The 12,709-nt window shown below is 35.9% G+C and overlaps 1 protein-coding gene across 3 annotated transcripts in view; it reads left to right on the forward strand.

Moving 5' to 3' along the window:
* The window catches only part of Gabrg2 (gamma-aminobutyric acid type A receptor subunit gamma2), a 101,896-nt gene extending 89,765 nt beyond the window's left edge, over positions 1–12,131 (forward strand). For 2 of the 3 annotated variants that reach the window (XM_060363844.1, XM_060363846.1), the window contains 4 exons: positions 937–1,089; positions 5,569–5,774; positions 8,323–8,346; positions 9,744–12,131. In XM_060363844.1, the coding sequence (XP_060219827.1) occupies positions 937–1,089; positions 5,569–5,774; positions 8,323–8,346; positions 9,744–10,019 (659 nt within the window). In that variant the 3' untranslated portion in view covers positions 10,020–12,131. The remainder of the gene's footprint in view (positions 1–936; positions 1,090–5,568; positions 5,775–8,322; positions 8,347–9,743) is intronic. The other variant, XM_060363845.1, reaches the window with a different exon arrangement.
* Positions 12,132–12,709: the final 578 nt, after the last annotated feature.

Below are 12,709 nucleotides of genomic sequence, written 5' to 3' on the forward strand. Positions count from 1 at the left end.
AAAGAAAGAAAGAAAAAGTAGTGTAACAGCTGAAACTAGAAAAAAACAAAACATAGCTTTATACTCTTTTCCATGCTTCATGTGACCTTTTGCCTGAATTCCATTCTTTCTCAACTCCTATTATTGCCCTTTCTTATTTTAAATGTCACACCACGTACATACTCACTTTCAAAACCAAAATGTTTCATAATATACCTCTTGAACTGTAAAATGTTAATTTTATGAATGTATCCATCAAACATAAGGGACTGCCCATTTTCTCTCAAGTAGCATGCTGAGTCCTGACTGTGTGACGGTGGAGGGCACAGGTACAATTCATGGATTCATGGATGTAAAAAGCACACTATAGCAACTGTAACATGAACAGCAATCAAAAGAAAGCACAATCACTGATGAAAGCAATCACTATGAAACTTCATTAACTCATGTCATCATGGGAAAGGGACTGTAGATTTTGAGTAAAATGTTATTTTATAAGTGCCAATTACTAAGATATTCCCAAGTGATATATATATATACATATATATATATGTAAATATATATGTAATAAGGGAAAATTATTATAGAATGTACAATACATGACCAGCAAGCAAGGCTGAGTGCATAGGCGATATCCTCCCTCACACACCATAAAAGACCTCATGCTGCTACTACATATGGAAAGTCAAGATCCAGAAACACCTGGAAGAAAAAATACTTTAATGCCTCAAAATACTTCTTTCTCTCTGATAGTACCATTAGGCTTCTGTTCAGGCTGGACTGTATTTTGTACTTTCCCTATTATTTATTTTGCCCAAGTGCTTAGAAAACAGCTTTCGACTTGGCTGTCACGTGAAGTCTGAGAGTAAGTATGTGTGCAACAGTTGACTATGTGGATACTGTGCACACTTCCCAGTGTCTGATGAGCTTTCCCGTAACTCCGTCTTTCTTTTCCAGGAGACTACGTGGTCATGTCTGTGTACTTCGATCTGAGCAGAAGAATGGGGTATTTTACCATCCAGACCTACATCCCCTGCACGCTCATTGTAGTCCTATCCTGGGTGTCCTTCTGGATCAATAAGGATGCCGTTCCTGCCAGAACATCTCTAGGTGAGATGCACTTTTAGGTGCTGTAGACTCCCAAGATAAGTACCTGAGAAAAGAAGTCTGTATTTCCCACTCTGAGTGGGGTGTTTTGAATTAAAAGGTTAAACGAAAATCCGTGTTTTATTATCTTAAAGAAAATAATTATTGTAATTTATTTATTTATGCATTGTATTTAAAGTTCTATAGCTCTACCTTCTTTAATTAGCATGGGTTTTCTTTAGTAATAACAAATTTAACTAAAAATAAAAAAAAACAAAAACTCAATTTCAAGATAACTTTGATTTTTTTCCTCTGCTTTTTGCCCTCTCCAAACCTATTCATGAGAGGTAACTACATTTATGCTTTCTCAATTATCTGCTTAGTGATGACCCAGAAGAAGTTTGAAATCTAGCAGGGTGGAAGTATTAGTGTCTCGAGAAAGGGAAACAAAGTGAATCAAGCACTTATTTTCTAGAATCAACTGTTACCCTTTTCCTAACAAAGCAAGCTTGGTTAATTCCAACATGAATCATTAGTGCGATGATGTTTAGCTAAATCGACTCTTTCCAGAAGAGCCATCTAAATGATTTATAAGTGAAAAACACTTATTGACAAATCTAGGGAATAGAATTACTTTATAATTATTTGCAGTTTAGTCAATATTTCAAATATGGTGATTCCTGTATTAGGTTTTCATGTTTTGCTTATTTATGGGAGATTTCTGCAGACCAAAGCAAAGCTATTGACTCACAAGGACATTATAGTCTCCATCCACTGACTGAGTTCCCTTCATTAGCTATGTACATCCTAGTAACATACACCTTGCTGACTCTCTGGTATGGCAGTAGTACATGGGCTATAAGGTCCAATACTCTTAATTTCCAAATATATAAATATATATGTATATATACATATGTGTGTGTGTGTGTGTGTATGATAAACTTTATTCTAATTCATGGCTTCATCACCAGTAAAACAAATATCATTCCTGATTCCTAGATTGAAGTTCTTCATTGGGCTACTAACATATTTTATGCAAAGCACATTGAGCAGAGAAAGCCTCAAAAATGGTAGTAACTGTCATCATTTCTGACAAAATGATCTGTACCAGGTTATTAAACTGAGGGCAGAAGTGATTACTGGGAAAAATACAACATTTGCATATCTGTCCTCTTCCAAACCCAATTTAGCTTCCCATCTGTTTCAAAATGAAGTTATTTTGATTTTTCTCATATATGCAGTACTTTGTGTTACCAATTCTATTCAACAATTCAAATATCCTGTCTAATGCTACATACTGAAACAAACTCAAAGTGTTTTAAATCTAACACTACAAGAGTGTTTACTTGTTAGTATGTTACCATGTCTCAGAAGAAATAGTATGTTTGTTGCTCATCTCTGGCAACACATATACTTCCAACATGCTTACTGCCTCAATAATTATTCATTCAATTTTTATTTTTGTGACTAGATACAGCAAATATACGGATGTATTCTAATCTATCATCTTCCCAGAGTATTTTAGAGAATATATTTCAGTCTTTTTTTTGCTGAAGTCTGAATTCTTTTGACAAATATGTCTTTTATGATTATGTGAGCAATTCATTTCAACCTCTCAGTAACAGATGATCTGTAGCAACAAGCCATTTGAATAGGAGAGATCAAGGTGGGCTGAGGGAAGGCCCCCAGTAAGGCCAGAGACAGGTTGTTTTTTGATTCTTTCTAAATCAGGAATGTTCAATGTTCCTCATGCAGTTTCAATGTTTCACAAACATCACATGCAGAAGTTGTAATAATATAAATTACCATATTGTAGAGCAGAGATAAGCGTGCAGCTGTCCTGAAAATTAAGTAATATCTGCAATGTCGCGCATTCAGTTTGTAACAGACCTGCAACTTGGAAAATTGGTCATGGGTTTATCCTGGATGTAAGGATCTTCTGATTCTATTGCCATCGAAGAAAAGAAGCCAGTCTAAGAATGCATCTATTTAAATTTTGTCTCAGCTCTCTAGATCAGTGATTCTTAAATGTAACTCTATATTTCTATCAATAAGAATGCTTGAGAAGTACAGATAACTTATTCCTGCCCCATGAGTTGTTTATTTAATTTACCTCAAGCCTAGCCTCGGTCTTAGGCTTTTGTGTCTTAATCCGGAGAGTCAAGTCTGCAGTCACTTTAAAAAATGTAACTGTATATATGTGAAGCTCCGTGAACACCTGCAGGTTTTTCACTTCTGGTCACAGAGCAAATAGAGCTGACTTGTACAATGGCAGAGTCCCTCAGTACACTCAGAGAGATTGGCTGCTTTCTGGGGACATATTTCTGGATCTTGTAACACAGAAATGGCGTCTGGTGCACAGCTGGTAGCTGGTGACAGTTAAACATGCTGTAGTGAGAGGAGTTACACAGCATGATGAAAACACGTTGGCATTCTTCACTTAAGTATTCTGAGGTGAAATGGCAACCCTAAGAATCTCACTTCATGCCAAGACTTGAGTAATTAGCAAAAGCTGTGCTCCTTACGTCTTTTGCCAAGGTAAGATAAAATTAATTTTTCCAGTTAATAAAACTTGGCTTCAAAATCACACCGTTACCTTGTTGGTGGTTGATGAGTCAGGTAAGACCATGCCTTTTCTTGTTCATAATGCCACAGTTTTTCTCTTTTCGTATTTCCAGGAAGTACCCTGGAAATATGATGAAAATATGACGAAACAATTCTTCAAGCCACATGTTGAATAGCCATAATGAACTTCCTTATGTCATAAATAATGTATTTCCCTTTTGTGAGATCAGTACTTAAGTTATGCGTCAGAATTTGTTTTGATATAAGGGTCGCTTGCAAGGTCTTCTAAAATGAATACATCTGTGCAATACAGCAAGAATACTTACTTTAGATTTAATAGTTACTTCACATTTTCAAAATTCAAGTATAGATTCCGGCCTGATTGTGAATATGAAAGCCCGGTTTCCAATCCAGCTTTTAAGTTCTGTACTAAAATATAAGAAGCAATTAGGAACAATCAGGAAGTTCAATTTGAATTAATGTGTACCAAATGTAATTAGTGTCTTTTAGCATAGGGTGTAAAATAAACTACATAAATATCTTGAGACTTCTTAGATGTCAGTCCTCTGTGTTAGTCAGTCTTCCAACGGTATGGCAAGTATATAAAATAAATCCATTTGACTGGAAGAAAAATTTACTTTAAAGTTTCAAAGGTTTCAGAACACTGTCATTTGGCCTTGTTGTTCTGAGCACGGGATATCAATGTTGAAGATTAGAAAGGAGGAAGTCTGCTTACGTCATGCATATAGATGAGAAGTGGAGAGAAAGGATGGGGCTGGTGTCTCAATATCTCTCCAAGTGTATGCCTCCAGTGTCCTATCATCCTCCCCTGTCACTAAATGTTCCACCATGTCCCCAAAGTGTCAAGCTGAAGACACTTATCACACGAACCCTTGGCCAACAGTCTATATCCTGAATGCAACACACTATACATACTTTAACACATTATATGATATCAAAAAGTCTTAAAAATTAGCCACTATTTTCCCATCTCGACAGTAAAGCAATGCTGTGAAAAAACAATGAGAATCCTAGGAAAATCCCCCTTCTAGTAACTGGTGGTGGAAACCGACATGACCACGTCACTTCACAAATCAGGATGATTCAATACCTCCTTCCTTTCTGGGGTTTCATTCTACATATTTTCCTGTATTTAAAAAAAAGTGTGAAAAAAATAGTCCAGTGTAAAGCAAATGATGACAGGCTGCCCACATTTTTATTTCATTTCTATCCTACAGTAGCCTAGATGGAATATCATTTCTCTTGTACTCAGGATGGTTTGGGTAACTTCTGAGATAGTTTTATTTTTATGGTACAAACTGTCATAGAATTAGTTAGGTGGTGTCACCTAACCATTTTTCCTGTTTACTAATTTCAAATGATTTCTCTTTGTTGACTACATGTATACTTCATGATTGAACAACTTCTATTTCACCAACTACCCCTTGATCTCCTCCCCTCTCCACAGACAGCAGACATTCTCAACTTTCATAAATAAACATGATTGCCTTTGCTCAGACTCTGCCTTTAGTTTATTAATATTAAAAAAGCTGATTTTATTTTGCCTTCGAAGCCTCAGTTTCAGCATGAATGCCTCTAAGATCCTCTTATGAGAACTCTAAGGAGGTTTTCTCCATCACCTCAGAAACTGAAACCAGCATTTTCTTTCCTCACTTGATTTATACTGCTCCATCTCATGAAAATCTAAAGCATCCGGAACCACATCTTTGATATTTCCTAGTATGTACTCAGTGCCAATAGAAATAATAGATACAAAAAAGACAGGTCGTATTTTGGGTAGAGTGAATTAATTCCAACTTTCTAGTTATTTTTCCCTTAAGGAGGCCCTTGAGTAGAAGTGATAATGACAGCATGGCGACTCGGATACTCACCTTACTGATACCATCACATGATGTATTCTATTGTGCTTCTCTATAGGAATCACCACTGTCCTGACCATGACCACCCTCAGCACCATAGCCCGAAAATCTCTGCCCAAGGTCTCTTATGTCACAGCAATGGATCTCTTTGTATCTGTTTGCTTCATCTTTGTGTTTTCTGCTCTGGTGGAGTACGGCACCCTGCATTATTTTGTCAGCAACCGGAAACCAAGCAAGGATAAAGACAAAAAGAAGAAAAACCCTGTATGTATCATTTCCCACTGGGACAACTGAAACGTTTGTGAGGAAAGGTCACTGGGTTTGGTTTGGGTTTGGTGTGGTTAGCTCACCTTGCACATTGAGGATCTTCACTTTGAGCTCCACAATGAAAAAGGGAATAAGTGAGGTTTTTGACCAGGACATAAAGGCTTAGTTATGATCATTAGTTAGGTCACAGTTCCAAGATACTCTAAGTCATACTTTTATGCAAATGTAATTACCCATTGTCTTCAATATAGGTGTGAATTAAAAGAATATTCAGACATACTTACAATGTTGAGTTATTATTCTGTATGTCATGGACTTTTTCTGATCAACTTAGTATGGTATATGTTTCTATTTTAATTTACTTATTTATTCACTTTATATCCTGTTTGTAGCCACCCTTTTCCTCTCCCAGTCTCCCTCCTCACACAAACAACCTCTCCACTCTCCCCAATCCTTCTCAAGGAAGAAGGATGTCCCCCATGGGTACTAACCTGCCCTGGCACATTAAGTCACTGCAGAACTATGCGCATCCTCTCCCACTGAGGCCAGACAAGGCATGCTTAGGAGAATGGGTTCCAGCAGGAGGCATCAGAGTCAGAGAAGGCCTCCCTCCAGTTGTTGGGGGATCCACATGAAGACAAAGATGTGCATCGACTACATATGTGCAGGGGCTTTAGGACCAGTCCAGGCATGTTCTTTAGTTGGTGGTTCCTTACTATAATATTTACATGACTTTTTCTTTTTAACTAAAGTGCACACCAAAGGCATTACAAACTTTAGGTTCTTACATTAGTTTATCAGGTCATAACAATTTATAAATAACAGTGTGTACATGTGTATGCACAAACACATGTATGCACACTGTAAAGTTATGTGTGTGTGTATCTGTCTATCTGCCTATACAGGAATATGTATTTTATTACTAGAAGACTTCTACTCATTGTATAATTACATATATTTTTTACTTTCAAAACAAATGGGTTAGCATTGTGTGGGCCTTTCTGTCTCTGCTCCCTCATATAAAATAAGATGAATATATTAAAAACAAATGTCAAATGAGTCTTCTATGAAAAACAAATTTAATGACGAAGACCCATAAAAACATAATATTAAAAAAAACATTAGAAAAAAGTCATGTGAGGGTTCTTAACGTTGGTGGATGGTAATGGAAGTTTATGCTGATGGTTCAGTTGGCAAGCTAAATTTTCTAGTGACTATGTGATTTAGAAACAGGTAAGATGTCTACTGGTTGTACCAATCCAAAAAGGAAAGGATGAAGCATAAATATAAATAAATGAAGCAATTGTCTTTTATTGTGAGTGTTGAGGATAGCAAATAGGTACCACCTGGGCTTAGTGTTTAGTTCACAACAGTCCCTATGAAAGTAAAAGTTCATTTCTTTTTGAGAGGGTGAAAAAGGTAATGGCCTTACCTTCCTGAATTGACCCCATCCTTGGTTATCTGCTCTGAGAAGCATAAGCAGATCACAGTGGCTACCTATCTGACCCCGAACTGTGGGCTGACCTCATAAAACTCTTGTTGGGCCTGACTCATATTCTGATGCATCTTAGAAATACAGAAGAAATTTTACAAATGACACATTTCCTTGAAAGTAAGACTTGGTAGAAGGTAAATAAAATAGCATCGTTATTCTTATTGGTTAATGAAAACAGAAAATGCTTGATTTTATTGTCACTAGTATTTATTGTACTGTATGTGGTCCTTCCTTTCCTTGTCTGTTCTTCTATCTCTACCTTTTTACTTTTTCCTATTCTTGATTTTCTTCCTTTGAATTTTGTTTCTCTGATTCATCCTTCTCCTTCACTCCCTAATTCATTCTCCCTCATCTGTGAGGAGGATGGGATACAGTCTTCTATTCGAAGTCTGAAGTCCTTTAACAAAATTCCCCTGTCTTTCCTTATCAGTACTGTCACTTCAGTGTGGACCTTGCTACAGAGACAGAAACAGTTTGATTCCTTAACCCAGAATCATAGCAATAGCAAAATAAAAAAATGGACAGACAGGAAAAGAGACCAGAGAAAACAAGAAAATATAATTCCTGAAAAATCTTAAGCATTTTCTCCTTTTAATCCAATTTATTTATTTATCAAAACTACTCTAGATGCTGAAGGTCTAAGCATCTGAAAATTTGCTTTCTTGTTTGATGTGTCCTTTGGTCCTCATTGTCAGGACTCACATATCGGATTCTCTTTATTGACAATTACACAATTCTACAGGCAAGTATTCACTAGGAAGCATCCTTGCAACTGAACAACAGTGACCTTCACTGTCCTGTAATTGTGGGGTAATTTGTAAACGATTGGGTTGCCAATCATAAAATCTTATTTCCTAACTTTAGATATGCAAATTATGACAAGCTCAGAGCCCACCTTCTGTGTTTATGCTTTCAGTTCATTTTACTTACCGTGTTTTCAAAATGTATTTTAATTTGTCTTATTTTGTTTCTCTTTCTCTCTCTTTCTTTTTCTTTTCTCTTTTATTTAAAAAAAAAATGCTATTCTCTTTTCTGTCTACAAATCCAAAGCTTCTTCGGATGTTTTCCTTCAAGGTATAATGTTTTTGGAATGGAAATTTCACTGCATGCAACCGCTGAATTAACTATTGATGCTTTCCATAATGCTGTATTTTTTTATGAATAGACATTTAAATATTCTTCTAGATGGTGGCACACTCAAGGTGGGGAACATTCTATAGACCTCTAGAGTTAATTCAGCAACTAGACACTATTTGCATAGGTTTTGATTCTACACTCAGTTCAATGTCATGAGGCTAATAGTTATCACAGATAACAAGGCTTCTATCAACCCAAAGCCCAAACAAACCATGTCTCAGATTAAATGAAACTTACTTCACTGGCTATAACTTACATATACACTTTAAACCTGTATATGTACACGTATATGTCTAAAGCTAAATTTTATGTACACGTATATAGGTTTAAAGTTAAATTTTAACTCTGTAAACACTAACTAAAATGAGATTTAAAATTTGTTTTAAGACCTTAATCTCTGTATAATTAAGAACTTTATAATAATGAAATGGTCTTTCCAAGACTTTAAGTTAAAGTCCCCTTTCTTTCCTGTCAGGGATATCACAGGCCTGTTGGCTCTGTGAAATGTTGAAATGAGATTTTCATTCTTTCTAACAACTGACTTAGAAGCTGTAGTTTATATTTATACACTCCAAAAGCTAAAAAGAACCCTTGAGTTTTGCTTTAATTTTATTATTTGTTTCAAGCATTTAATATTACATGCCTACGTCTTAAATGCAGTTCGTCTTGCTAAGAAAACTTTGACAAGTAATGGCTTTCTTTTTGAATTCTCAATTTCATTCAACGTATGTAAACACTGAAGACAGTTTTAAGTTTCAAGTTGGTGAATGTTAGACAAACTACATTCCCTTAACACATAAATTAAATCTTTGTTGCAAAAAAATCAATGAACTTCTTTATTTCTCCATGTATATTAGCATTTGCTACTAGAATATATTTGTTTAGTATGATGGGTTTCTATTTGCCTATAAGTTAGCATGACATGCAATTTGATTTGAAAAATCAATGCATTTTTATTTCTCTATTTTACTCACTTGCAGTACCATTAACTAGCTTCATGTAACCAGCTTCACATCTAATAATTAATAGAATGAGATTCCATGTAGCTTGATTCAAATATTTATACTTTGAGTTCTTTTGGTGTTCAATATTCTTGCTGTAGCTATTAGCTTGATGATATTATTTCCAGCTGCACTGCTTAAGCTCAAAATCTGAAACCTGCAACCGTGCTATCTTTCTGAGTTCAATTTTACCATCATAGATCATAATGTCATAAGCAATTTCCTAAGTGCTCATTTCCAGATTCATCATCTCATTGATGACAGCATGAGGAAATCACAATATAGCTTCAGCGTAACTAACTTTGATCTCTTTCCTTACCTACCCTGTCTCAGGCCCCTACCATTGATATCCGTCCCAGATCAGCAACCATCCAAATGAACAATGCCACACACCTTCAAGAGAGGGATGAAGAATATGGCTACGAGTGCCTGGATGGCAAGGACTGTGCCAGTTTCTTCTGCTGTTTTGAAGATTGCCGAACAGGAGCCTGGAGACATGGGAGGATACATATTCGAATTGCCAAAATGGACTCCTATGCTCGGATTTTCTTCCCCACCGCCTTCTGCTTGTTCAATCTGGTTTACTGGGTCTCCTACCTTTATCTGTGAGGAGGTTTGGGTTTTACTGATAGGAGTCTTATTCACTGAATCTCATGGAGAGAAAAATGTCCTTTCTAAGTCCAATGAAGTAATCCCCTACGTGGTCACTGAATTTGTTTCTCTGTCTCAACCTAGTAATGTGTATAATGTCATACTATCCGTGCCCAACTCTCCTTTAATTTGAGTTTCAGTGTGCACTGTCTTTCAAACCTGCAAGGCAAAGTAGAGTTAGAGCAAGAATTGTTACACCAGGCAAGATAACTTTGAGCAACAGCAACGAAACAGTGAAAGCCGTGAGTGTTTAAATTGGTGATATCAGTCTTTGATTCAAATATAGTTTATTACAAAAAGTATAAAGCTTTGTGCTATGTCCATTTGAGTCAAGTTGTGGTAAATTCGAACAAATTAGAATACCTCCCTTATTTGTGAAGAATCACAATAGAAAAGGCTAGATTAGAACTCTATTATATCTTTATTCCAAGGTAGGGAGAACATTTCCTTCATATCATATGTACAATGATGTAAATATTTCAGTAATGTAGAATGCTTCAAGTTTAATGCATGCAGAACTTTAGAGCCAAAATAAATGAACTGATGTTACCATCATATAGTATTGTCTTTTATTTTTTTTTCCTTTCGGCTATAAAATAATATATTAATATAACTACAAGGATTTGGGCTTGAAATTGGAGGGGTCTTCACTGCCTTCCCCTTCATGCATGAAAATTCTGGTTTTAAAATTATGTTTGTCTTGTATGACATTAAAACAGTTTGAGTAAAACTCAGGCTGATTGACATTTGACAGCTCTAAATATGCCCAACTTCATCACTTGCATATAAAATAAATGTATGTGCTTGCTGATGTTTTTTACCTTCCTGTGAAGATGTGAGTTCTGAACAGAACTTGCTCTCTATCTCAATATCGGCTTCTAGTGACTGAGAATGCCTTGTGGGCAGAGTCCTTGTCGTTTCTTCTTTAGGTTCTTAAAGTCTCGTATTGTGCCTGGCATATCGTCAGTGCTCAATAAACACGGCTAGAAGAGACACACCTTCTTGTAGATTGGTGAATCCTTTTCTGACCCAGAACAAGCGATTCATCTTTTCACATTGCTGTTGGCAAGTGATGCTTTATCTATAGAAATAACAAGAGAATCTGAAGAACTGTAGCTCATATGTTCATCTTTAAAAATCTGTTTTAGGTGAAGTGTATTTATTTTAAGACAATATCCATTTCCTACACCTATGTATGCAGTTGATGACTTGAGCATAGTTGTTTGATTACCCATTTTTTAAAGAATTAATTTAATCTGTTAAAAATTATGCTTGTGAACCTATGAAAGTATGAGCAACATTCATACCTGATTGGTGTACAGTATGCTTGGAAACGATGCATTGAAGGTTAAGTTAAAAACTGAAACAACATTGAGTGACTTGCACGGAGGACATTGAACCTCTGAAGGAGGGCTCATTTTGCTCGACAGTAATTAAATGGAGTGATTGCCTGCCTTCAGACATAATGCATTGTAGCTCAATGTGATCATCCTGAATCCTTATTTTTCTAAAATATTACCCTGTGATTAGCTCTTCTTTAAGAAAAATATTGATTTAAATCAAAGCTAAATCATAGTTAGAATAACTTTATAGACAATAAAAAGGCAATTAAAGGGAGTGTCTTTGTTAATAGAAAACCACATGAAGTCATTATAATTCATCTGGATGAATCTTGAAAACATTCAGCTACTGGTTAAAAAAACCTTGATTATGTACCAGTGCTTCAGCTTATAACCTCAAACAGTTGTAAATAGATGATTATTTTCACATTTTGAATTGTCCTAATAGTCAAAGTTGACTCTTTGGGAGAGTTGTTGGCAAATTTCAATTGTGAAAAACGTGGTATTATTGTCAACTTGGAATGTGTTCTGCAGTGGGGACACTGAAAAAAATGAAGCTAGCATTGCAACATGTGTAACAATCGCAATATGCTTATATATATATATTACATCATCCAATTCTTAATCATCAGCTGCTCCCTGTCTATGTATTTGCAAACCTTTTCACAAGAGAATTGCCAAACATACGAACTTTTACAATAAAAATGCTGCATTCTAACCCATGGTGGCACCTCACTTGTCTGGTTGGACTCTGTTTTCTGTTTCCAAGTGTTACCTTCTCTTTCCAGGTTCATTTCCATAAATATCCTTGCACCGAGCTTTACTGCTGAACCCCTTTCAGCAATCAGCAAGTGATTCTCTTCACTATGAGTAAAGTGGATAAATTAGATAAGCATTTGTGGATAGAGTGAAGAAGGGAGACAGAAGCGTTAATGAAGTTGATAAGGCTCCAGTCTTCTCCACTACAGGACCTTTCATATAAAAATCTGTTGATTTTTTTTTTCTCAGAATTGGAATTACAGTCTCCCTGTCAGGCTGCTTGATATGGCAGCATTTAGAAGCCTCCATTTTTATGAGTTATAAATTAGATATTATAATCCCAGCTAATGATACCTAACAGGTGGTCAAATGTTTTCTCTCACTTCTAGTGTACCCATGTACTTCAGTTTTCTCCCACTCCAATCTAATCAGTCCTGTAAGAGAGAGATATCCAGTCTGTCTTAAGTTGAAGCCATGTGATGCTGTTCTTTTTAGGGAGACTTACTATGCAATATTTTTATTAAACTATAGATTAGAGGCCAGGAAGAT

Source organism: Meriones unguiculatus, chromosome 11 (genome assembly GCF_030254825.1).
Source record: "Meriones unguiculatus strain TT.TT164.6M chromosome 11, Bangor_MerUng_6.1, whole genome shotgun sequence".
In the NCBI taxonomy this organism is placed as follows: domain Eukaryota; kingdom Metazoa; phylum Chordata; class Mammalia; order Rodentia; family Muridae; genus Meriones; species Meriones unguiculatus.